This window comes from Ipomoea nil, unplaced genomic scaffold (assembly GCF_001879475.1).
Source record: "Ipomoea nil cultivar Tokyo-kokei standard unplaced genomic scaffold, Asagao_1.1 scaffold2159, whole genome shotgun sequence".
Classification (NCBI taxonomy): Eukaryota; Viridiplantae; Streptophyta; class Magnoliopsida; order Solanales; family Convolvulaceae; genus Ipomoea; species Ipomoea nil.
This window is the reverse complement of record NW_017618587.1, coordinates 3,365,819-3,393,311: the sequence shown is the minus strand read 5'-3', so window position 1 is coordinate 3,393,311 and position 27,493 is coordinate 3,365,819. Positions and strand designations below refer to the sequence as shown.

At 34.5% G+C, this 27,493-nt stretch overlaps 3 protein-coding genes across 6 annotated transcripts; all 3 read left to right on the top strand.

Moving 5' to 3' along the window:
* Window positions 1–10,075: 10,075 nt before the first annotated feature.
* Window positions 10,076–12,253, top strand: LOC109149437 (protein SLOW WALKER 1). Of its 4 annotated transcripts, none has more exons than XM_019297207.1 (2): window positions 10,076–10,197; window positions 10,287–12,253. In XM_019297207.1, exon 2 carries the CDS (start codon window positions 10,308–10,310, stop codon window positions 11,877–11,879), a length of 1,572 nt encoding a protein of 523 aa, XP_019152752.1. In that variant the 5' UTR covers window positions 10,076–10,197; window positions 10,287–10,307; the 3' UTR covers window positions 11,880–12,253. The 4 variants fall into 4 exon arrangements, with proteins under 4 accessions (XP_019152752.1, XP_019152753.1, XP_019152751.1 ...); XM_019297208.1 differs by having other exon boundaries at window positions 10,082–10,157; window positions 10,277–12,253; XM_019297206.1 differs by having other exon boundaries at window positions 10,082–10,197; window positions 10,277–12,253.
* Window positions 12,254–16,307: 4,054 nt separating this feature from the next.
* LOC109149435 (BEL1-like homeodomain protein 7) lies at window positions 16,308–20,017 on the top strand. The gene is made up of 5 exons (XM_019297204.1): window positions 16,308–16,754; window positions 17,037–18,069; window positions 18,501–18,868; window positions 18,965–19,025; window positions 19,181–20,017. Exons 2-5 carry the CDS (start codon window positions 17,152–17,154, stop codon window positions 19,748–19,750), a joined length of 1,917 nt encoding a protein of 638 aa, XP_019152749.1. The 5' UTR covers window positions 16,308–16,754; window positions 17,037–17,151; the 3' UTR covers window positions 19,751–20,017.
* Window positions 20,018–24,265: 4,248 nt separating this feature from the next.
* On the top strand, window positions 24,266–26,768 carry LOC109149440 (BEL1-like homeodomain protein 11). Its single transcript, XM_019297211.1, has 4 exons — window positions 24,266–24,976; window positions 25,054–25,427; window positions 25,511–25,571; window positions 26,358–26,768. Exons 1-4 carry the CDS (start codon window positions 24,419–24,421, stop codon window positions 26,538–26,540), a joined length of 1,176 nt encoding a protein of 391 aa, XP_019152756.1. The 5' UTR covers window positions 24,266–24,418; the 3' UTR covers window positions 26,541–26,768.
* The last annotated feature ends 725 nt before the right edge of the window (window positions 26,769–27,493 follow it).

Genomic DNA, 27,493 nt, shown 5'->3' with positions numbered 1-27,493 from the left:
GTTGGCAGTGCCAAACCCCACCTATCTAACTTTTTTTTTTTTTCTTTTCTTTTTAAGATCTCCAGTGTATTAAAGTGTTAATTATATTTTTTGTTTTATATTTATAGATGACAATTCAATTTTAATTCTTTTTTCATAATATTTTTTTTAGTCATAATATTATTATGGTATGATTATTTTTTTGTCATTTATTAATAAAATTATTAAAATATTGTTAAATACAATGACATTTTAATTTTTTACACAAAGTAAGTTGACAAACTACTACAATAGGAAGATTATGAGTTCAAGCCTCAGTGGAGGCGTTATTGGTTCTTTGTGTTTCAGTAGGTTGAGAAAGTATATGAACAGATACTACAATGCAATAGAACCAGTAGCTTTCAAAAAAAAAAAAAAAAGTTGACAAACTATATTTAAAATAAAATTGTAATTAAAAATTTAAATATTCTTGTATTTTGTAGAATTTAAATGGTTTTGTTGATAAAAGACCAAAAAATAGTCATGACAACTATAAATCTATGACAAAAGATGAAATTAACTCATTTGTAAATTTACAAAGATAATGATAAAGGAGTTTACTTTAAATATTCACTATTTGAATGTGTGCACGGGATAACTTTGTCATAATCGACAAAGGACTGCAAGATAGTAAATCATTCTAAGTTACTCATAACTGGCCTGGTTAAACCAACTTACTCTCGCAAAGAGTTGAATTTGTAACCTTATAGTTACCAAATTAGACATATGACCAACTTAGCTGGAATTGTCTCAAAAATACTCTCATTTTGTTTATTATGTTTTTTTGTCAAGCTAATTATATCTTATGTGTTTATTTTTAAAATTATTTTTAAATTTAATAATACTTTGAACTTGGTATCCAAATATATAAATGTTATATAATAATATTAAACTTAATATTATAAAAAATTAAATTAAATTAGTGTCAATAAGTATAGTTAATCGAATTATACACAAATGAATAATATTTAAATATAATTTTTACTTTTTTTTAGTATTATATTTATTCTGTAACATTTTAGCATCCAAAGAAGCTCGGCGTGGGTGTATACTAATGCGACATAGGGAATGTCACACCAACTGCACCGTCCCAATTTAAGACCACATTACTAAATGGAGACTAAGGGGGGCCGCCTAACGTTACACGAAACCGCGCACGCATTAGTACTTTTTTTTAGTACACACATATAACATATATATATATATATATATATATATATATATATATATATATATATATATACTAGTTTTTACGCGCATTGCGCGATTAGAATAACGCCTAATATTTTTTTTAAAGTATATCAAGGCAAGATTATATTGGAATTTTTCAGATAATTGAATGTTGAATTTGCGTATTTAAATAAGTAATTCTAAGTTTACAAATACAAGATAATATAGTCAAGATTGATTATAATTGTCAATAAAATAATTGTATAGGCATGGTTGAAAACAAATACGGGACATAAGGGAGAGCAAATAAAAATTAGGGTATAAAATATTAAATATATACTAATATTGTTTGAGGAGATTCCGACAGTAGGATTTGTGGTTAGAGTTCTATTAAGACTTTAATATTAGAATTATATTAGATTAATAGTGTAATTATAATTCTATATTAGACTTTAATATTAGAATTAGACTAACGGTAAATTAACGGTTTTTAACAAAAAAGTTAACCGATATTCATATAATTAAAAATACATTAGAAAATCTCAAAAAAAATTAAAATCTGAACAATTTGAACTATTTATTTCATTTAATAATTTGATGGTCATTTTTTTCTATCCAATTTTTATAATTAAATAAATATTTAAAAGTATATCAATGCAAGATTATGTATGAGAAGTTCATACATAAGTAATTTAATGTCGAATTTGTTTATTTAAATATGTAACTCATAGTATATGAATACAATGTAATATAGGAGATTCATTATAATTGCTACTAATTTTTTTTAAATAGTAACTAAGTATTTTTATTGCAAATCCTTTATGTGTTTTGCTCAGTGTTCATTTAGTTCAACAATTATTGTTGGATAAATTATTATGGATAAAGAAATTCCTAATTTAAGGAATTTAGAAGTAGTAAAAATTTAAAATTTTAATTGTAATGTAACCCGAAGATATGGGACAATTGGTAAATATGATGTAACCCAAATATCAAAATGCTAAAAAAGTGTTTGGTTATTCAATAGTTTAAAGCAACAATTTGTTCAAAACCACTGAAAATATAAACATTGCAATTTACAATATTTTTCACTTAGTGTTTTTGAGATTGATTTCCCAAAACACCTCTATATTTTAAAAAATAAAAATAAAAAATTTACTATAGAGCCATTTCGACTCATTGAATAACAAGGGCCCGTTTCGCTGGCTCACTGCTTGCCCATCAATGAATGGGCAAGCTTAATTTTTAAATTGGAGCCTTAAGACTCCTTTTATAGGAGCCTCAAGGCTCCCATGTAGGCAAAACTAAGGGGAGCCGAATGTTCGGCTCCCCATATGTTTTTCTTTTTTAATTTCTTTTATTAAATTATTAGTATTTTTATTTTTTAAAACTATTATTATTATTATTAAATATATGTATAACCTTAGGCCATTTTACATGTTAATCTAAACAGCTAATTTTTTTAAATATCTTTTTACTAAACGTTGATATAATTCGCTAATTAAATCCGCTAATATAATTCGCTAACGCTAACTGCTGATTGTCAAACAAGGACATTGCGAGGTAGTTCTAACTTCAATTTGTTGTGTGATTTGAATACTCTCTTTGTCAATAAATCCCTGAAGTAGTTTATATGATTGGCTTATTAATTATATATATATATATATATATATATATATATATATATATATATATATATATATATATTTAAAATTTTTCATGGTATTAATAAAATACTTGATGAATAAATATATAGCATTATTTTGTATCATAACTTTGATATTTAATTAAAAAATAGTGGACAAAAAAAAAAAAAGATAATAGACAATGTAGTGAATACAATCAATTGATGAATTTGAATGTAAAGAATTTTTACATTGGAGAAAAATAAAGACAATATAACTAATGAAATTATTTTTCTTAATTAATTTATTGACAATGAATATTTTTTTTAATAAAGACATTGTAAGGACAATGTAGCGAATATATTCAATTGATGAATTTAAATATAAAGATTTTTATATTGGAGAAAAATAAAGACAATATAACTAATGAAATTATTTCTCTTATTTAATTTATTGATAATGAATAAATTTTATTTTATTTTTGAATAAAGGCATTGTAGACACATAATTCTAAATTAAAGAAATGCATATGTATTATTTTTTATTTTAGCTACTAAATTATTATTTAATTATTTAATTTAATTTAATTTAATAAGAGTACAATAGAGTACTAATTATGTCAACTTTGATTGGGATGGGGTTCGAACCTAAGACCTTTCTTATTGAAATCAATGGATAAGTTAACGATGAACTAACAGAAATTAACGGAAAAGATAATATTTAACGGAAAAGTTAACGGATAATCATATTCATTATAATGATATATTAGGAAATCTCAAGAAAAAAATAAAATCTGATCAATCTGAGCCATTCATTTGATTAAAATATGTGACCGTCATTTTTTCTACATATTATAGGTCTAACTCTCTTGAGCTCTTATTAGTGTAGTGTGTGTATATATATATATATATATATATATATATATATATATATATATATATATATATATATATATATATATATATATATATATATATATATATATATATATATATATAGAAAAACGCTCATATGTGGTCATGTCATTAGGTATGGTCGTGTGGTCGTATCTGGGTCGTTGAATCAGTTTAATCTAAAGGCAGTGGTAATTCTGAGAATTTTCGCGCGTTTTAGTAAGTGGGGGTGTTATGGTAATTACAGTGACCATTTATAGCGGGCAGGTTCCAGAATACACCAACAGTGTTGACAACATACACCAATAGTGTAATAAAACACACCACAGTGAAACACACCAATGGTGTATTCCCGTGTTATGGTAATTATAATGGCCATTTATAGCGGTCGGGTTCCAGAATACACTAACAGTGTTGACAACATGCACCAATAGTGTAATAAAACACACAACAATGTGATTTTTCCTATTCCGGTGTTTTATGACAAGTTTACCCTTACAGTTCTCTGGGTAGGAGAATGTGCGCGAAAATACTGGAAAAAATCTTGATTAATATGAATCATTAGATCTATCTAATCTAATGGTCTATAATTGACCATATGACCACACCTAACAACATGGCCACATGTGAGCGCTCCTATATATATATATATATATATATATATATATATATATATATATATATTGAGTGAGTACACATTACAATTACTATTTGAGTATGTGTAAAATTACGGTGAGTAAATTTAGTTTTATAACTTAGTGACTTGTAATTCACTTGTATTTTATTACTTTCTTATGTGAGAGGTTTGTGGTTCAAGCCTTGATGTTATCAAAGTCACTTTTGTTAAAATCAAATTTATAATATTATGGTTACTAAGTCAAAAGTCTGACACATTTATATATTTTGACAATGAACAATGAAAAAGTTACTACAAATTTATAATATTATGGTTACTAAGTCAAAAGTCTGACACATTTATATATTTTGACAATGAACAATGAAAAAGTTACTACATTCTCTTATCAGTTGTTAATTAACGCAATCCATAATTATCAAATTATTATCATAATCTAAGTTTTTTTCAGTAAAAACAGTAATTAACGAGTCAAGAATTTTGTAATCCAATATTATAGATTTGATATTCTTTTAAGGAAAAATTACATTTTAAGTCCTTTAGTTATACTCGGTGGTACAAATTTAATCCATAAGTTATATGGCCTATTACATTGTAGTATCTGTTCAACTTACTGAAACACAAAGAACCAATAACACCTTTACTAAGGCTCAAACTCATAACCTTCCAAATGGAAGTCCAACCCAGGTACCATTAGACCACATAGTCTTGGTAGTCCCTCGGACATTATTTCTACTATAAATTTGTTATTTAATAAGTGACTGATTTGATCATTCAAGAACTAAAATCAACACTCTATGTATAATTTAGGGGTTAAAGATGCACACATATATAACTCAATGACTAAACATATACTAGGGATATAACTAGAGAATAAAAATGTAATTTTCGCGATTCTTAATAAAAAATCTGGAGAACGATTTTCGAGAAATGTAAGAAGCAAGTGAAGGTGCCAATGGCCAAGGAATCAATAGATCTATCACAGCTAAGAGATGCATGAATAACATCACTTGGACTGCTCTATCCATTCATATATAATTCAAATCTTTACAGCTACCCCCCACGGCCCCATGTCCCAAAACACCACTAGATTTCACCATCTTTTCCCTGTCTTTTTGAATTTCTTCCCAATACCACATGCTTTTTCAATTCCTTATTTTATTGATTATGTTCCATCCACATTAGAATTTTATTATTGTCATAAACATTGAGAGTTTGGGTTTGAATTAAACTTATTGTGTTAGAAATGTATGGTTTAGTGTTAAGTTTCAAAGTTATATTGACTCGATTCACATTTTCATGCGTCTATAAATGAGTTTATGGGATGGACAATACAGTCTGTTGAAGTGAGAAACTTGATGAAAAAACTAAATGAGCAGGATCATTTTGACTTGGTAATCATAATATTTCAAATTCGACTTGGTAATCATAATATTTCAAATTTGACTCCTAGTGGGAGTACCTGATATTCTTGATTTGATTTTGCCAAATATGAATAACCTATGTTGTTTATTTTCTTGTGGTTCTTTACATGTTAAGATTAACCACTGCACATCATCAAATAGTTGTTACGAATTTTCCTGGCGTGAAAAAAAAAAAAAAAAAAAAAAAAAAACTAGTACTCTAGTCAAGGACTTTGGCTGAAACATGGCCCACCACAAAGAAAATCCAGTGTTCAAAGGTGTAAGGTAACACTTTAGGAATTAGGATTGGGGTGTGGGGTTGCCACAAAATGTTGGTTTCATTTCATATGGACTTTTGCCCTTTTGTTTTTTACTTGGATGATGATGATAGACTCGTAGACCCCGTTCACTCATCGTTACCTTAATGGCTTAATCCCTTTTATACTTAGTACCTATACTTGAGTGGATCAATCACTGAAGATGCACCGACATATAAAATAGTAACGTTAAAAATTTAAAATACCAATTTTTAATAACTCTATACAAGTGTATAGTATTTGGTTGATTCATCTTTTTTTAAAATCGTATTTAGTCTATAAGTTATATGAATAGTGTATAAATAGTTTTAGTCTCTTGTACTTAGGGATTGATTATACATTACTAACATGCTTTAGGGATTAATTGAAAATGTCATTTTTTTTCTCGACTTACATCATATGAATATACATTGGTAGATACAATTTGCTTAAACTACTATATTAAACTTATGAAAAATAGTTAAATCATACTGATTGAGTCAATCCAATACCAATATTCTATAAAGGGTTATTACAAAAGACAAAATTATTTTTATTTTCAAGCCACACTATATTTGTGTAGTGAAAACTTTTAAATTATTTCATCACTTTTAAATTGCTAACATAGGATATTTTTATGTTGGATATTGGCCCTATTTGGTAAAATAGTTAAAATATCAGTTAATTTTGACTTATTTGACCATTATTAATTGTTTGACTTGGTTAAAAAAAATTAATATAAGTGTTTAATTAATTAACTTTTTGTAACTTTAAAATGTTAAAATTAAAAAAATTACTCAAAACAATATTACTTTTTGATGGAAAAAATTATATCAAACAGTTATCAACTAACAATTAATTTATCAAACACTTTTCTACAATCAGCTAATATTATTAACTAATTATACCATTTAATTACCCAGTCAGTTAACAGCTAACCGTCATTACCACAAGACCATTGTAAAAGCATTGGGATTTGTTGGTGGGAAGAAATAGATAATGCTTAGCCCGGAAGCAATGAAACCTTGTTGGTTGTATGCCAAACTTCCATGTTTGCAGGAAGTTTACTAAAATGCGTTCTTCTTTTTTTTATTTTCAAGCTTTATCACATTGTTTGTTCCAATGTATGCATTAATTTACTAACATTATATTCTCGAGAGGGGGCAACATTCCAAGTTGCAACGATCAACCCGTGATTACTCTGCTACATTCTTCCAGGTAATTTTTTTTATTTATTTTATTTTATCATGCACCAATTTCTCAATAAGAACACTAAGAATATCTCAATAAATAATAATAAAAAAAACCTTATATAAATATGAGACTATCAAATTAATATTATTATTATTTAAATAAAAGGATCAAAATATATTTTTTAGATCATACCACTACGATATGTCCTGAACAGACCCTAATGGTAAAAAATACATTTTTAACCCGTATTATATTCAGACTAATCCCTGTTTGCACCAGTTTGATCCTATTAAAAGACGAAAAGGGTGACCAAATTAGTTTTAAGCTGACCAAATTAGTTTTAAGATAAGTTTGTTCTCTTTTTGTTTGTTTTGTTTTCATCACATCTAAAGGAATAAAAACACGAGATAAAAACATGTATTCTTCGACAAATATCTCAACATTTTTAATTATTTTTAAAATAAAAGATCGTAGAACTATGGCCTCGACATTCTCATTCTAACAGTAATTGACTCAATCTTAGGATTCTTACGTTTTTTAATTTTTAATGATTTCCTTTCCGTTTACGCTATGGGGGCATTTTTATTTCTTATTTGTCCTCTAATATTTGAACCAGTAAATTCCTATTTAAAAAAGTCACAACAATATCATTGATCTACAAGTTATTTGGCACTCCAGAGGCATTTTGTTGTACAACAAAATAGTGAACTTGGACGGAGTATAAGTTTGAACTCTAAATTTACGAATTTATCATTACTTTTACAATTTTACTTTAGAGATTAGTGGAAGAGATACATTATGAAGGGAAAAATACAATTTTAATCATTTAATTATTTTTTGCTAACGATTTTAATCCTTACCCTTTTACCGTTGTAATATATACATCTACCTCTTCAAAAAAGTTACATTTTTAACATTTGAAATAACAAAACTATTAAACTTTATTAAACTCTATTAAAACTAAAAGAGCAGTACTCACAAAAAATAATTAAACTCTATTAAAATTTTACTTAGTATATTAATATTTTAAAATTTTATTATCTTTGTGTGCAAACAAACAACAAAACCCAATATTTAGACAACACCACAAACAAAATTGAAAGTAATCCTTTTTTTTTGGTAAACCACGAGGTGATCCGAGTCTTTCTCTATTCGTTTAATGGTTCAGATCCACTCGACTAATCCATTGTTCAAACTACCTGAATCTAGACTAGAAAGCACCACCAAAATTAAAAGATTGAAGACATGTCGAAAACATGGAATCCAAATTGCAAGTCATCATGATTCAATCAATTTGCTTAACCATTTGCCTCTCTAGTATGACAGATTCAACTAACAAAAACTCATCGCTAAAAACCACTCATATTTAGGACTCTTCACCTCAATTATTTCTTATATCTCTTAAAAAATAAATATTTTTACCACAAAACCATAAGCTATACCTATCTTATAAGTTATAAGTGAAATAATTTAACTATTGGGCTTGTTTGGTTATCAGTGGTTAGCGGTTAGCGGTAGCGGATTGTATTAGCGGTTATCAAATAGCGGATTGTATTAGCGGGTTTGACCATCGAATTGTATTAGCGGTTTGTAAAAAAAACGTATGGTAAAATTAGCTGTTTAGATTAGCGGTTAACACGTAAAATGACCAAAAGGGTAATAATAATAACAACAACAACAACAATAATAATAATAATAATAATAATAATAATAACAAACTAATGTAATAATAATAACAATAATAACAATAATAATAATAAAAAAATTTTAAAAAAAGAAATATAAAGTAAATGGAGGCGTTGAGCTCCCCATTAAAAGGGAAGCTCAACGCCCATTATTCATTCCAGCCAAACAAAATTATTAAACAAAAAGTTAGAAAAAAAAATATTGAATTAAGGGTGTTTTGGGCAAAAGCCCAAAACGCCATTCTGAAACCTACCAAACATAGTTTTCAGCGTTTTGACCATGTCAAAACGCTGAAAACGACGGATCCGCTAAAATTTTGACGGATCCGCCAATAACCAAACAAGGCCATTATCTTCGGTGTCCCAAAACAAGCCCCTACCTACCAAGAAAACCAAGTTTTCATGTCAAACTATCATTATTGTGTGACTGTATTATCAAATAATATACACTCAGTATACAAATAATTTACTTTTAATATATTAAAAATGTATATTGTAAGAAAGTACATTATTTGAGTATTGAAAATATATCATTTTATACAATATACATTCAGTACATGAATAATGTACATTTAGTATATTAGAAATGTACTTTATTATGGTTCACACAATAAATTGCCCATCTCGCACTACTATTGCAAATTATTGTGTGGATCCGGGTCCAAATGTTCAAAATTTACATATTAAATGTTGACAATTTACTTTTTAAAAATTCATAATTTGTATACTATGGACACATAATGTTAACATATATGTAATTGATTATCTTATTTTATATTTACAAGTTCCTTTCAAATACTGTAGTCACACAATATTAATAAATTATAATTTGACGACCCTGTATTGTATTCACAAATTCTCTTTTTATACATGTTTTGACTTAAAAACATAATTTATATTATAAAAGTTCACAATTCCAGACAATTTATACATCGTTTCGGACTAGAGTCCACCTTGCAAGATGGACTATATAGTCCATGGTAAACAACTCATATGATGTCTAGTAAATCATTAATTATCCAAAGACATTTGGGTTGGATCTTCCGTTTAATTATCCAGTGTGTATTGGGCCCCCATTACTACTGAACTCATTAGTGGGCCTCAGGCCCGGTACTCAACCAAAATAAAGTTTGGAGTATAAACATTCAGCAATTTCAGCCTTTCAGGGTTCCTTCAAAGTTCAAACTGAGTCCCCGCCGCCGCTCATACAGCTCCGGTGACGATCAAAGCCGACGGAACCAGGTCCGATCATCTTCTTTAAAATTGGCAGCGTATTTTAACGGTAAATCACAAATTGCATTACTGTTTGAACTGTTTGGTATAAGATTACAACATTAATAGAGTGTTTTGTTTATGCTCAGGGGGGCGAAGCTTTCGATTATCGCAGCCGCCATGGTGGATGACAGAGCTTTCCCTGTGAAGCCTAAGCTCAAGCCTACTACTCGCAAGTCTACGTCAACTCCAGAATCCAAATACTGGAAATCATTCAAAACCCCAAAGGAACTCCCGGCCCAAACCCCGGCTTCCGGCATAACCTCCATCGCATTCTCCCCTACCTCGCCTTATGACTTCGCGGCCACGCACTCTGCTTCGGTGTCCATCTTCTCCGCGCAGACTTTCGAACGTAGGGCCATCTCCTCCGCCTTCTCTGACACTGCCACCACCGCCGCTTTCCGCTCTGACGGTCGCCTCCTTGCTGCCGGTGATCTTTCTGGTGGGGTCCACGTCTTTGACCTCAACTCCCGAGTCCCGTTGCGTCGCCTCCGCGGCCACTCGCGCCCGGTTCGCGTCGTCCGCTATCCCCGAGCGGACAAGCTCCACCTCTTCTCCGGTGGCGATGATGCGGTTGTCAAGTACTGGGATGTCACTACTGAGACTCGAATTTACGATCTTTTGGGCCATAAGGACTATGTCAGGTGCGGCGACTGCTCTCCAGTAAGCGATGACATGTTTATTTCCGGTTCATATGATCATACTGTTCAGGTTTGGGATGTTAGGGTAATGAACTCAGGCTCCGTGATGAAAATTAACCATGGAAAGCCGGTTGAGGATGTAATTTACTTGCCATCCGGGGGGTTAATTGCAACTGCTGGTGGGAATTCTGTGAAAATTTGGGATGTTATTGGGGGTGGGGGGTTGTTGCATGAGATGGAGAGTCACAACAAGACTGTAACTTCTCTTTGCGTTGGGAGAATTGGGAAAGAAACCGGAGAAGAGGCTCATCAGTATCGCATTTTGAGTGTTTCATTGGATGGGTACATGAAAGTTTTTGATTATTCCAAGTTCAAGATTACCCATTCTATGAGGTTCCCAAACCCACTTTTGTCAGTTGCCTTCTCACCAGATTGCTCTACGAGGGTGATTGGGACTTCAAATGGACTTCTCTATATTGGGAAGAGAAAGGCTAAGGATAGCGCTGGTGAAGAATTGGGGAGTTCTATGGGTTTTGGTGCTGTAGAGGCACCTCATAGGCGGGCATTGAGGGTTAGGTACTTCCAGAGGGGGCAAAATGAGAAGCCCTCGGAAGGGGATTACTTGGTTATGAGGCCGAAGAAAGTAAAGTTGGCAGAGTACGATAAGATGTTCATGAAATTTATGCATAAGGAGGCCTTGTTAGCTGCTTTAAATGCAAAAAACCCAGATACTGTGGTAGCTGTTATGGAGGAGTTGGTAGCCAGGAAGAAATTGTTGAAATGTGTCTCAAATTTGGACAATGAGGAGCTTGGTTTGCTGTTGAAGTTTCTTCAGCGGTACTTGACAATGCCTAGATATGCAGGGTTTTTGATGGCATTGTCCAAGAAAGTTATTGATTTAAGGGGTGAGGATATTAAAGCCTCTGATGCGTTGAAGGGCCACATTAGGAACCTAAAGCGAGATGTCGAGGAAGAAATTAGAATACAACAGACTTTGCAAGAGATACAGGGTATAGTTTCCCCCTTGTTAAAGATTGCTGCAAGAAGATGAAAGCAATATCCAAAATCATTATCTATTGCTTAAGTAGTAATTTGTTAGATCAAAATTTTGCTCAGTGAGATATTTATAGTTGCTATCATTGGAAACTCAGACCAGTCAGTTTTGTAGGTTAGAATCTATCAGACTAATGTATTGGTACTTTGTTGTTTGTGTACTTTGGTTGTGTTATTTTCCTTGATTGTTTTCCAAAACTGGGAGCTTTTTGGCTCTGTCTGTACTACACTTGGTCTTCAAGAATTCTTATTCCCATGAATGAGTTTACATTTTGAAATGCCTGATAAACATGGTTATTCAACCTCTCAATTTTGATTTGTACTAGTCCATTATTAGTTCACTTATATGCAAATTTCAGCCCTTTCTGGTTATGCTCACACTCTTGACCTCTTATCTAATGTTGTTATTATTACTTTATCCCATGAATGAATTAAGAGTCTTGATCTCAAATGGGACATCTTTTCAATGTCATTTTTGTTCTTTCATGCTTTTACAGTATTTTTTTTTGTTGGCTCTGTGAATGTTAGATCATGGAAATAACATTGTTTCCTTTGTTGATCTCCTTATACTAAGAAGATCAATTGTTGCTAAAACTTTTAAGTTATGGACATCTTGCCAGAGGTTGTCTAATATCTCTGGATAAAGTATACGTGCAAGATAAATTGTGCTCAGAAATCAGGAGGCACTTTGGAATCCTGGAGGCTTAAAGAATGACCATTCTAACTGTGAATTGATCTTATTTTGGCTTCAGTTTCACTTCACCGGAACTCCACAGCAAAATCCTGCAGCGGTGTCTGTTGGCTTTACTTCTCTTGTGAGGCATTTTGATTGCTTTCAGTAATTTCTGATCCTTTTGAGTTTTGATGGCTATCTTTGAACAAAATACATGTTCAGAAACTAGCAATAGTCATAGATAGATTGAGCTTTACCTCAACCCCAGCACCAAAATATACAGTTGCATTTTGCTATCAAGATTTGGTGATAGTTTCCATGAAAAATGCATGCCTGCCAAAGTTTGCATGATTTTTTTCATTTGCTTAAGCATACGAAAGAATTACTGTCACATCTGTTAGTTGACATCTTTCTTTTTTTTTTAAAAAAAATAATAATTTGCTTTGTTTCTTGGTGATTGTTTTCTTAGTTTGCTTTAGAAGGAAACTTCTTATATCTAGAATAATGTCTATTCTGTTTTACACATAGCTAACACGTTGATTTTTGTGGTACGTGTGCTTTTGCAGTTAATACTCTTTGCATCTTATTCTAGCAAGGATTAAAAACGCCTTGAGTGCAGGTATCAGGCTGCCCAGTTCAGTGACCAACTGTTTATGCAGGTTTAACCCTATAAACTGCTTTGAATCTTCAACAAACTCTCTAAAACCTCCTTAAATCTTGTATGATGTGGGGGGCTTATACTCTGAATACAGCCTCTTTTTCCCGTGTCATGTATCTATAGGCTCATGCTGATCCTTTCACCATAAACGATAGGGACAACATGGTTATAACTGGTATAACTAGAATGATAGAAATGCCTGATAATGATACTTGCCTTATACTTTGGGTTCCAACAAATTGATGCTGACATGGTTGTCAAAAGAGTGTGATTTACCCAATGAATTGCCATTTCAAAGTGCACAGTGCATGTTAAACACATGTTGTAGCTTGCTTTCTTCGTTTTCAAAACTCATATTTCTCTGTGATGTGAAACATTAACTTAAATATTGCCTATGTGTAAATATCTGATTGCTGCCAGTCATGTTGGTTGCAAGAGCCAAGTTGCTGAGAAGAAAAGCAATGTAGGTTCTTGCGCCCGGGAAATGTAGGAGGCAACTTGAGAGGATGATTGAGATTCACACCGCATATTTGTCCCCTCCCCGACCCCACTCCTGACCCGAAAAGAATGTTCAAAGAAAGAAAAAATGTGTTTGCTTTTGTTGTAAATCAAGTTACTCCCTTGACAAGATATCTTTGAAGTTGATCTGTTTAAACATTTTCAGGTTCCATTCTCCATGAAGGAAATGCAATGCTGCTTTCCTGCTTTCTGTTATATGGACATAATGCTTCTGTGGCTTTTCAACATGACTTAGTTTGCCATATCAGAGCCCTCATTTACAGGTTTTGACAGCATAATATGATCGCTACAGGTATAGAAACTATTAACTGCAGGTATAGAATGTGTCAACTATAGATACAAAATCTAACTTGATAATTGCTGAAACATAATATGATAGCTACAGGTACAGAAACTATCAACTGCATGTACATAATGTGTCAACTATAGATACAGAATCTAAAAGTTATTTTTGGACTAGGGTTTACAATGCAAGGTAGACCTGGTCCATGGTATATTTTGCCTGGAGATTCTGAGAAGGCTTGGTGGAAGAAGATGGTTGTTGCCCAGTCTTGAAAATTGATTAATTAATCATTTGTTTATTGTGGGAGAAGGGGGTGGTTATATTGGTTGTTTGGAGCTGAGCAACAGAAGCTAAAGATTTGGTGCTGATGGGATTTTCCATTTAGTTTTAGTTGGTATCAATCCATATTTCTTTGTGTATGGTCTACATCTCTAATCACTTTGTGTGATGGCTACATGGGTGTTGGACCTATACCTAATTCTATACAACTTGGCATCCATACTTTTGCACCTCATTCTTGGTCCCTATGCAAATAGGTGAGTAGTCGAATTAAGTTCAAATAGTCAAAGTTTCGAAATTTATCTTAATTTGATCAATTGTATCTCATGTAAAAGGTACTGATTGACATTTGAATATTAAGATGCTTGAATTAAGTTTGATGTATTATTTGAACTGCTTGAGCTTAGTTTGATTCTACAATAACTTAATCAAATTTAAAAAATCAAACTCATTTGAAAAATGAATCCAAATATTTTATAAATAGATTGGTATATCGATAAAACATGTGATTTACATGGTTATTTTGCCTTCCCTTTTAACAGCTATGATTCATTGATTCTATCTCAGACTTTATATAACTTATGAGGTCCACTATGTCACTTCAATAAATGATAATAATATGTAAGGCGCCTCTCATTTTTGGCAATCTTTTATGAAATGATCCTAACAATAAAATACTGTATTATTATAAAATGAGTAAAGAAGTTAAAGTGAAAGTACAGTTGTATAGATTAAGGAAGAAGGAACAAAACGTAGTCTTTGTCTTTGCCGACGTATGTTCTCAAGATTCCTTGGTAGCCGCCACCCAATGCTTGTAAGATTCGCCACCAGATTACTTCCTCACTTTCACCAACAAATTAATCCAACATTTTCAATAGACATAACCTCATTCAGTACATGAAGATATGATGATTTTATTCAATTGAAAGACTCCTTATATAAAAAACATTATAGGAAGATTACAAATTCTTACGATTTTTAAAGAATTAGATAGCTGCAAAGTTACATCAAAAGTCTTTAAAGTAGTACATATTAGTACAATACAATAAGCTTAGTCACTTGTACTTTATACAAACTAGTACAATAAGATAAACATGATATAGTCACATCTACTTTAGCGGGATCATGTTTATGTTTGAAATTTATTAATTGAGTATGCATTTCTACTATATGTACGTCTAGCCAAAACACACGCAATAGAACCATACAGATGGAAAAAAAAATCCAATAAACATAATAAAAGTCGTTGTCGAAGTAAACTAGTATAGGTTGTCAATAACCTGCTCAAATTGAGAAGACCAATACGCAAACTAACTTAGGGTGCCCAGACATGAGTATGCACTAGGAAATTAAATCTAACTCGTGTAATAGCGCACATGCATACCACACAAGAGAAATAAATCTGTAGCCACTATCCGAGTGTATGCACTAGGTAAACCTCAGCTTGTGACCTTAACCGACATAGGACCACAAGGAAGTAAATCAACCTTTGTTGCCTATAACTGATCATCTTAAACCAATAAAACCAATAATTCGCTTCAGAGTCAAACTTGTAATTTTGTAATTGACCAACTTGACTGCTGTTGCCTTACTCTCATTATTAACCAAATAAATGGGTCACAATATGATTATTATATGTAACAGTGGCAGTACTTGAACCTCAAAAAAATCTGTCATTTATGCGGGACTACTAATGTTGTACCATTCCTAACATGCATACTACGTATTATGCAATGACAGATAGACGTATATACAGCGCACCACCAAACCAGAAAAAAAAAAAAAAAAAAAAAAAAAAAAAAAAAAAAAAAAAAAAAAAACCCCAAAAAAGGGTATGTTAGGACATGTAACAACCTTAGCCATATAAACCATTTTAGTCTTTGTGGCAAAGGTTTAAGGATTAATGGCGATATAGTTTAGGTCTACCAACTGGTGGTTACCGATTCAGACCCCTAACCATCAAACCCCTCTTATACACACTAACAACATCCCACAAACAAACAGAAAAACAACCACCACAACTCCCCAGTTTTCCCAATGTCCTGTTTCTTGAAATATATATATGTTTTTTAAGGTAAGAAGCTTCTAGGGTGTTTTTGGTCGTGTAGCTTGGACCCCACATTTGAGAAAGTCTGGAATTATTGAAAGGGAAATTAAATAGTTTTCTAGTGTTCTTCTTTGCTTGTGTGTTGTGTTTTTCTGTGGTTTCATTCTCTTGAATATTATTTGTGTTTTTGGTTGGTGTCATTGTTCAATGATAAGGAGGGGTTGGTTCATAGGATCTTTGGGGATATATCAGCTTTGTCTCCATATGAGGAAGCTTCTGTTCTGAGACAACTTAGTTTATTTTTAATTTTTTTTTTTTTTTTTTTTTTTGGGTTTCTTGAGTTTTCAATCACTCTCTTGGGCTCTTCTCTGTTCCCCCAATTGTGGGCAGACCACAATTTCAAATCTTTCCCAGGTAATTTTTCGATTTCTCCTACTTTTTTTTTTCTGCCCTTGTTTGTGCTTGTATGATGGAAAAGGTTGTTTCTTTAGGACAAGGGTTTTAGTTTCTGTTTCCCCAAGTTGACCATGATCATGGAGTTTTGTTTTTCTGTTTTGGGTGTTCTTTCTTTTCTGCAGAATCTTGCTCTAGCTATATTTTCTAGCTCTTGATGATAAAAAAACATAGAAGAATTAGCAAGAATTATGGGACTGAGAACAGTTTTGTCTGAATTTATGTTTTGTGTTGTCTGTTTAGGTGGTGTGAAGGCAACCATCAGGGGATTTGGTTTCTCATGAATGCTTTATTGCCTATCCTTTAGAAAAAAACCGGGTTTTCGACGAAATTGGTTGTGGGTTCTATTATTTGAGATATGGCAACTTATTTCTCCAGTTTGAGTGACCAAAGAGATGATCTCCCAATGCCATTGATGCCAAATGAGAAACATAGTTCTTATCATCAGTCGTCTGGTCTCCCCGATAATTTGATGTATTTGAACCATCCCTACCCAGAATTGTCCTCGGGGAGTTCCTTGCCTGCTCATAATAACTATGGCGAGGCGCAATCCATTAGGACCCGGGATGAGATGCTGTTCATTCCCCCGACGAGTGATCCAGCAACTATGCAGCCGATTGGTAGGCTTCCAAACGTTGGGTCGAGTTTTTCTGGTGTTAACTCTACCCCGGTGGAGCCTCATACTTATTCCTCGAAGCCTTTCGATGCTCAAAGCGTCGAGCAGAATCTTCAGTATCAAGGGCTATCCCTCAGCTTGGCAATGCAAGTCCCGGGTTCAGTTCAGGTTCCGGGATATCATGACCAGTATACGAACCCCGGGTTCCCCTCGCTAATGAGCACACACGATAACGAGAACAAAAGTGCTGAGTATCTGTCGTTTGATTTGGCTGGAGCTCAGAACAATGTCAAGATTGGGGGCTCGGGCAACCTCGACAGGTCCATGAGCCTCCGGGAGATGAACTTTAATCCTCAGATACACGACGTGCCAGGTGTTGCTGCAGGAAGCATTTATAATTCCAAGTATCTTAAGGCCGCACAGGACTTACTCGATGAAGTCGTTAATGTTCACACGGCTCTGAAGCAATCGGAGAAACCCCACAACCTTCATCCGTTTGGCCAAGACGAAGAGGCTGATATGAAATCCAGCTGCTCAGGAACCGGGATGTCATCAGATGGCCACAAGTCGTCGACCAACACATCCTCTGGTGAACTCTCGGCTGCTGAACGACATGATCTCGAGAGCAAGATCACAAAATTATTCTCCATGTTGGATGAGGTGAGCCAATTGTCTTACCACGTTTTTGGTTTAAGTTCATCGTTATTGAATCAATATAACCTGTCACTATTACTTTCTGGCTTACGTGCATTGAAAAATAAGAGAGAAACATATGAGTTTATAAGGTCATGTGTTTGACTAGCTGATTGATTGGATTCAGTCTTTTAGTTTGATTTTGGCACATGTGCATTATAAGAACATAGGGCACTTTCTGGTGTTAGACTAGCTAATTGATTGGATTCAGTCTTTTAGTATGATTTTGGCACATGTGCATTATAAGAACATCGGGCACTTTCTGGTGTTAGACTAGCTGATTGGTTGGATTCAGTCTTTTAGTGTGACTTTGGCACATGTGCATTATAAGAACATCGAGCACTTTCGTTAGGAAAACAATATTGAAAAATTTCCTCTTTGGTTATACTTTGCTATAGGTGGATAGAAGATACAAACAATATTACCAACAGATGCAAGCTGTAGTATCGTCCTTTGAAATGGTTACCGGGCTCGGTGCTGCTAGACCATACACAGCGCTAGCGCTAAGAACAATTTCGTGTCAATTTCGCTGCCTTCGTGATGCAATCAAAAAACAGATTCAAGTTGCCCGCCAAAGCTTAGGCGAGCAGGGTAACAGTCAAGGAGAAAGACTATATCGCCTCCGCTTTGTGGATCAGCAACTAAGACAGCAGAGGTCACTTCAGCAATTCGGTATGATGCGACAGCCTTGGAGGCCACAAAGAGGCTTGCCCGAAAACGCTGTTTCAGTGCTCCGTGCTTGGCTTTTCGAGCATTTCCTCCACCCGTATGTTGCCTATAATAAGACGCTTTATATGCTGTTCTCGCGATGCCAGTAAAAGTTAAGGCTGATCATTTTTGTTTGTTTTTTTGCGATTTCCAGTTACCCCAAAGACTCTGAAAAGATCATGCTGGCAAGACAGACAGGCTTAACGAGAAGTCAGGTATGGAAATTGTCCCACATTGAAAATATAAGAAAGAACATATGAGCTTATAAGGCCATGTGTTAGACTAGTTAATTGGTTGGATTCAATTTTTTAGTGTGGTTTAGCCCATCTGCATTATAGCCCAATTGAGTGACCAGACACTTCTTGTGTAGGTTGCAAACTGGTTTATAAATGCACGAGTTCGTCTTTGGAAGCCCATGATCGAGGACATGTACAAGGAGGAGTTCGGTGATCCAGAAGGCGATTTGGCTGCCTCTCCAGAACCGATAACGGGTGCAAAGGAGAAATCAGTGTCTGATGACCGAGGTGATGAAGAGCTCCACGAAAGCTTAACGTCAATACCACAATCCAACGATTTAAGGTCCAATGTTGTCCCCAACGAGGAACGAAACAACATGACCTTAGCGAGGCTAGGATTCCAAGACACCACCACCCATGAAAACGAGCGGGGGGACCTTAACGAAGGTATCATTGCAGGCACGAGTGCATATGGTGTCTCGGTGTTCAGGGGCATGATGGGAAACCAAGTGTCCCTCGCTCTCGGCTTGCAACATAACCAGAACGACCCACAGCCACCCACCGCAACATCCCTAATAGGGGGCGATGACGATAAACCAGCTTCCTCTATGGACATTGGCAAACCAGACTACTACTACATCGACCCTGCAAACCAGCAAGAAAGGTTCGCTAGCTCTCATATCTTACCTGATTTTGTCGTATGATCGAAAAATTCATTCCCCTGCAGATACCCATGATAATCCATTTTTTTGCCTGCCCACCGAGAGTGGATTTCAAAGCATCTGTATATATATATGTATACCTGTATTCCTAGATAATCCATTTGTGCAATATATAGTGAATAATATGATGGAAGGTTAGCATAGTTCATGAGTGTATTACATATGATATATTTTTGTGTTTGCCGTTGAAAAATAAATGAATTCTGTATAAAGTTTTCACATCTTATTGTCATATTCTTGAAATGAAAATTTACTGTCAATCATCAATCAGTGCAATGTATCAATTTGATGGTATACTGTTGCTTTAACTAATCTGACAACCTTCTACTTCAGGTCTAATTTAGAGCATCTATAATAGGGAAGTTTTTTTTGTTTTGTTTTGTTTTTTTTTTTTTTGTTTGTGTGTGGTTTTTGAGGAGTTTTTATAAGTGTGATTAAAAAAGAGAATATGGGGGAGAAGAGAAAAAAGAAAAAAAACAAAAACAAAACGATTTAAACAAAAAAACAAACAAACAAACAAAATGGGTAACTGTCAGTGCGCTGGGGAGCGCGCCTAGGTGGGCGCACTTGTGACACGAACGCGGGGCTAACAGATTTCTTCAGTGGGTCACACATTTATGCAAAAAACTCATCTCTTGCAGATAAACTCACATCTTCTATCTATTGCATTCTCTCTCCATCAACTCATCATCTACTGTTCCAAAAACTCCTCAATATTCACTGATATTGATGCTCCTGTGCTAATCTAAACTCATTTTTAGGACTTTGACTTGTGAATATCATTTTGTGCCAAAATGAAACTTAAAAAAATTCCTATGTTCCGCACCTGGTATCTCCACAACTATGAGATTAATATATATGGATCAGTTTGGATTTTGTTTGTTAAGTGTGACTCTTAGTTAGACTTTTCAGTTGTATTAACTGTTTGCTTATTAATTGTCCTAAATAGTTAGGTTAAAAAAAAGTTTTAATGTTGTTGGAGTAGAAGATGATGCTTTGGTAATTAAGGTTATTATAAACGGGAGATCTAAGGAAAATAAAGTTTTATGTGTGAGTCTTTTGTGAAACCGTATCACAAACCTTATATGTAAGACGAGTTGGGTCATGATGGAAATGTAATACTTATGCTGAAAAATGTATGTAATACCAATTAGAAATAAATTGTTTGTTACTTATAAAAAATTGTAATATTTTGAGGGAAAACATAATATTTTTAAATCAAAGTTTAATATTATTTAGAGTTGAATAGTTATGAGAAAAAAAAGTAATACTTATCATGATAAATTGTTTAATTGTTACTTGTAAGACAAAAGTGTAATAATGATGAAAAATGTGATATTTTTAATTAAAAATATAATACTTTTAAATCAAAATGTAATATTAAGAGTTAAATAGTTATTTATAATAAAAATTATAATACTTATATAAAAAAAATGACTCAATAATCCGTGAGACGGTCTTATACTATAAATTTTCAAGTTTCATATGATATTAACTCCAGCCTATTCAGAATCTGTAGACTTTAATCAGTGACTGAGGCTTGTAGGGTTTGTATTGGCCAACAGAAGTGAAGAGGCAGGGAGTGACAACTGGAAGGCCTAATGGAACAAAGATGATAATCATTACATATATCAGTATCCCAAATGGTGAACCAACCACTTCCATACCAGAATCCATCAATCAAAATCTTATCATCACTGGGAAAAAAATAATCAAGAAAACCCCACCAAGAAAGAAAGAAAACAAGTGTAAAATGATGTCACACATTAAACAATCCCCTCCCTCTTCCTCCCTAGAAAACCCAACAGGTGCCCTAAAACGGGTGGCTGTGTAAATAGAGTATGATTATCGTATATAAAAGTTACGAGTTCGATTCTTGTTAACACATTCTCGATTAAATCTGTCACACATGGTCTTTTTAGTGTGATTTACCTCTTTGTATGGTTTGTTGATTATTACACCTGAGTTCGTGCACACTTTTAAGTAGCGATTGTGAGTTTCCATCGTCTCCAATGAAAAAAAAAGAAAAGAAAAAAAGAGTTACAGGGCGTTTGGTTGGAGGGATTTTAAATTCTCTTCCCACTTAATTCCCACCTAATTCCAAAGGCCATTAAATTCCGTAGTTTGGTTGGATGGAATTGCAATTCTCGCATTTTCATGGAATTAAAATCCCATGTCCCCCTTGGTATTTTAATTCCTGGAAAAAAAAGATAGTGATGAGTCAACATTACCCCTTCCTTTTTTAACTTAAAATTAATGTCTAACAACAATAATGGACATTTTTGACTTTATACTACTTATTCCCTTTCAATTCCCATGTATACCAAACATTGGAATTGAAATTCCCAGTAATTCTATTCCTGTCAACCAAACACTGGAATTTAAATTCCCACTTTATTCTCAGTAATTCAACTCCCATGGAATTACAATTCTTTTCTCACATAATTCCCCCCTCCAACCAAACGCCCTGTTAATGTTAATGTAACATTATCTTGAACATATAACCTAATTAAGAATTTGGGAGAAATGCAATACCCATAAAAGTTACACATTTCTTTAAACCATACATGAACATATACAATATTCACATTGTACAATATTCCTTACCCATACCCCTCAAGTCTCACACTAAATACTGCAGTCAATTTGAATGGAGTCAAATTTAACTTATTTTCTACCAAACCGCATACAACTTTTATATTGTTGGAGTAGAAGATGATGTTATTTTGTAATATTTGAATATGGACTTCTAAAAATATTTTAATAACTAATAAAATCTTAATATAAATGGCTAAAATTTGATACCCAGTAAAAAAAGAACCACCCCATTTTGCCCCACTTACAAACCAGTCATTTGCTACTTAGAAATTTTATTTTTTTTTAGCCACGAAAAAAATCGCAATCACTGCTTGGGCATTATATTGTGTAAGTTTGTCTGATAACTATAGACCATAGTCCATAACTAACCGATTCAAACAAAAAATGTCGGTTCCTGTCAGGGAGTTAAACTAGTAAACACTGACCAATTTGACTGGGGTTGCCCGCTACTTGAAAATTTTAGACATTCTCTTGGAGGGTTTGTGCAAGCTAAGATGAGGGGTTTCAACATCTTCTGTTTTCCAAAAAAAAAAAAAAAAAAAAACATCTTCTTATTAATGTATGCATGATAACAACAGCTTACAAGAAAAGGGGGGGTTAGATATTCCCACCTGTTTACAGATTCATCACGTTCAGACAATCTTAAAACTGAGAGTGTGCAAAAGACAGCCAACTTTTTCTCCAATTGACAGAAACCCAGCAACTGTCCTGCCTGCCTGCCTGCTTCTTTCTTGCACTGTACTGGCCTGGGATTGAAGTGCCTTTTGAGTGCCCCGAAGACATGTAAACAGTAGAGGTTTAAAGCTGAAGAGGGTTGATGCTTTTGGTTGTTTGTTTTCTAGCCAAAAATGAGTGGGGGACCATAATTTTTGTTGTCCTTTACAGCATCTTCTGCTTCAACTAATGTGCTTTTGCTTAGCTTCTGAGTTGGATAGCTTAGCTTGCTTGCTGAAGCTCTATGGTACCTTAGGCTCCATAGCTTTCAGCTGATCATATAGCTAGGGTATGCTGTGTTTCATAGAGAGAGAGAGAGGAGATCATTTTAGGCCTCAATCCCAAAGGGCCCCTACCCCTTAATTACCCTAAAATCTTGGTGGATGAGATAAATAACATTATATGTCATGTCTTAGTTGTCTATAGTATAGAGTTTTCTGGAATTTCAAGGGCCCTTGCTGTTTTTTGTAGAAGAGTTAAATTGCAGAAATGCAGAATGTGTCTCAACAATTTTTAAGTTATTCAAAATACTTGTACATACATCTGCCCACAAGACTAATTTCATATCCCCACCTTAATAAAAATTGAATCTTGCATCTTACCGTTGCCAACTAAGTACTTGTACACTGGGTCCACAATAAAACTAAAAATTAAACCCAACACCTTTCTTATAGTAAAAATCAAATTCTGCACCCTATGATCGCCAACAAGCAATCATTAGGGGATCGGAGAGAGATGAGATCATTTTAGTATTTTACACACCAACCCTGAGGCCTCTACCATCCTTACTTGAAGTACGTCTTGGTGGATAAGATAAATGACATGATATATATGTCACATGTCTCAATTGTCTATAGTTCTCTTTAATCCTAAGGACCCTCAGCTCTTCGTCTTCGTGGAAGAGTTAAATTGCGCGCGAAAAGTGTCTCAACAGTTTAAATAACCCTAAATAAATAAATGTTGAACATGCATGGCAATATGGCAGGCATAAATCTGTAATTATACAGTACTTATCATGAATGGACAAAAGGGGCCTTGGGATGTGATGAAGTTAATCTATACAGATTTGTCATCATAATTGTCAAACTTTCTACACTGAAAATGCACATTCCCTCAGTTTGGTACTTTGTGAATTTATTAGCTTTCATTCCTCCCCTGATGATTGCTTAGTTTCCTTCCCACCATTGTAGAGTTATTAGCTTCTTCAATTCAATTCCTGTGGTCCAACCTAACAACCTAAGCTATATGTTCATCATAGTAGTCCTCAAGAAGAACATTTCTTCATCAAAACCTTAACCTTTTCATCAGTTTTCACTGTCATTTTTTACACTTCTTGCAATGGTAACCCAAGATTCCCCTTCAAATCCAACACAACCATCGTGCAATCTGCAACAACTTGGGACCCAAAACTATGATAATGTTTTCCCACCTGATTTACCCAATAATAATACTCAGTTTCTTGGTGGGAGAATGCAGCCTAGATCCACTGGCTCCAGACATTTTATGGATCTTCTGGGAGCCTCAAATGATGTCCATAACCAACCACAGAAGCTCTCACTTTCCTTGTTCCCCCCTTCTGTCCAATGTAGGGAGACATCCTTAAACCAGAACATCATGAATAATAACCCAGGATTCATGAATTACTCTCTTGCTGGGAGTTCGGCCCTCGCGGCTCCCATTGCTGATTCGAAGTACTTGAGGCCTGCCCTGGAGCTTCTCGAGGAAGTGGCTAGTGTTGGTGGGCAGGACCCGGAGGTCAGATACGAGAAATTAATGAGGAGATTGTCGCGTAACAGCAAGAATGGCTCGTTGGGGGTTCGTTCTGCTGTGAGAATAGATTTCCCTACCAATGAACTTGAAGCTAAGATCATGAAGTTGATAACCATGTTGGAAGAGGTAAATGGAACATGTATCTTTAGCCATTTAGAGAAATGCTAACATTTTCTTGAAAATATTCTTCTGCAAATTTGCAGGTGGAGAGGAGATATGAGCAGTACTGTCATCAAATGGAGGAATTGGTGTCATCGTTTGAGGCGATATCGGGGAAATCATACACCGCCCTCGCCCTCGAGGCCATGTCCAAACACTTCTGCAGCTTGAGAGATGCAATCATAGCCCAGATAAACGCCACGAGGCGAAGATTATCAGAAGAAACTCCAACCACAGGGCTGCACTCACATTTCAGCCTTTTCCACCCCTCATCAGAGGCTGCCAGGCTTCAGAAACTCTCCCTTCAACACCTCGGATTGATCCAAAGCTCCCGGCAGACATGGCGCCCGATCAGAGGCCTGCCCGAGACCTCGGTTGCCATTCTTCGCGCTTGGCTGTTCCAACACTTCCTCCACCCGTATGCACATTGTGAAATTCTGCAGATCGAGTTTTTCAATTCTGGTTTTCTTGCAGAGTTTTTGAGTCCTGGTTTTGTTGCAGATACCCAAATGACTCAGAGAAACTAATCTTGGCATCCCAGACAGGCCTGTCCAAGAATCAAGTAATCTCTCGTACCAAATTGAAAGATGTGTTTCGTTTTAAGACTGTTGCAAAAATCAGTCTAGGAGCCCGCCTAAGCTCTAGGCGCCCCTAGATCGTGGCGATTCCCCTAGGCGTCCGCGTAGGGCCTAATTCGGCCGACTTGGCCGCCTAGTGTCTAACTTAGCCGAGTTAACTCGTCCATTTCGGTCGAGTAGACCGTTGCGATTTTTCCCAGGCGTCCGCCTAGCGCCTAACTCAGCCGACTTGGCCGCATAGTGTCTAACTTAGCCGAGTTAACTCGTCCATTTCGGTCGAGTAGCGCCCCTAGACCGTTGCGATTTTTCCCAGGCGTCCGCCTAGCGCCTAACTCAGCCGACTTGGCCGCCTAATGTCTAACTTAGCCGAGTTAACTCGTCCATTTCGGTCGAGTAGCGCCCCTAGACCGTGGCGATTTTCCCCAGGCGTCCGCCTAGCGCCTAACTCAGCCGACTTGGCCGCCTAGTGTCTAACTTAGCCGAGTTAACTCGATCAGCTCGGCTTTGCTAAAACAGTCTCATTAAAATTGTGAAACTGCAAGTCTGCCACTGTTTTTTTGGCGCCCGCCTAGTGCCGCTTAAATTCCGCCTAGGCGCTAGGTGGAGTATGTGTTGCCCGGGCGCCCGACTAGCGTCTATCGCCTACTGCAACCATACTTTTAACTAAAAGTCTAAGCTGATAGTTGGGCTGCGCATTTATGTTTATATATTATATTATTATATGCAATCTTGGATTTTCTTGAACCTGTGATGTGATGTTTGTATCCCAGGTTTCGAATTGGTTCATAAATGCGAGAGTGCGGCTGTGGAAACCCATGATTGAGGAAATGTACAAAGAGGAGTTTGCTGCAGAATCATCTTCAGCTGATGAATGTGATAATCTGTTTGGTGGGTCGAGTACAAGAAGTTCAAGAACAACAACACAAGGACCCATGAATTCTGCAGAGGAATGAACACATCCAAAACATCATTCAAAATCTAAGATGAAACCTCAATCAAGCTTACATTTTGCCCGGATTTTTCTTATCTTAATGGCGTTTGCTCTTCTTGGTTTAGTATATTTTGCAGAAAATCTATGATCTTGTAATGTCATATATATGATGACATCCCAACAATTTTGCAGAAAATCTATGATCTTGTATGGGATGCACTCTGTTTTTCTTAGTTCAAGAGTATTGTAATTCAGGTCCTTTTTTTTTTGGTTGAAAATATCATCATACATTAACTGGTTAAGGGTCAAATAGGTACTTCAAATATAGATCAAAATTCAATTAGTCTCCTAAATTAATAAAAAATTTAATTAAATACTTCATTCTCTTCAATTAACAATTTAGCCAATAACTTTTAAATTTGTGTAATTAACTCATTTTGCAGGTAAACTTGAGATAATAATAAATAAAATAAAATTTTAAAAATTAATTTAAAAAAAAAAAAAAAAGAATGTGGAGAAACCGGCGGTTCGGCTTCTGTCCAATTGGACGAAGAAGCCAATGCTGGCTTCTCAGTTTGGTTGGATAGGGAAGTCATAGCATAATGTTTTTTTTTTTTTTGGGTAATAATTTAATTATTTTATTTGAATTAAAAATATATTTTTTATTTAAATTTTAAATTTAAAAAAATTATCAATTTTTTCCCAGATAAAGTGGAAAATAATATTTTTTAAAGAGTAAATACCCAAAATGGTCCCTCGACTATAGCTAAATTCATAAATTAGTCATCGACTTTTAATTTTAACCAATTATGTCCTTAACTTTGCAATTTTAACACAATTTGATCATTTGTGACCGTTTGTTGACTGCGTTTTTTTAGGATATATATGTAATTTCATGGTCCATCGTCGTTTTTTTAAAGTTTCGGTTGCATTTCTAGACCGCACTGTTACATTTGAATCCACTGTCGGCGCTGC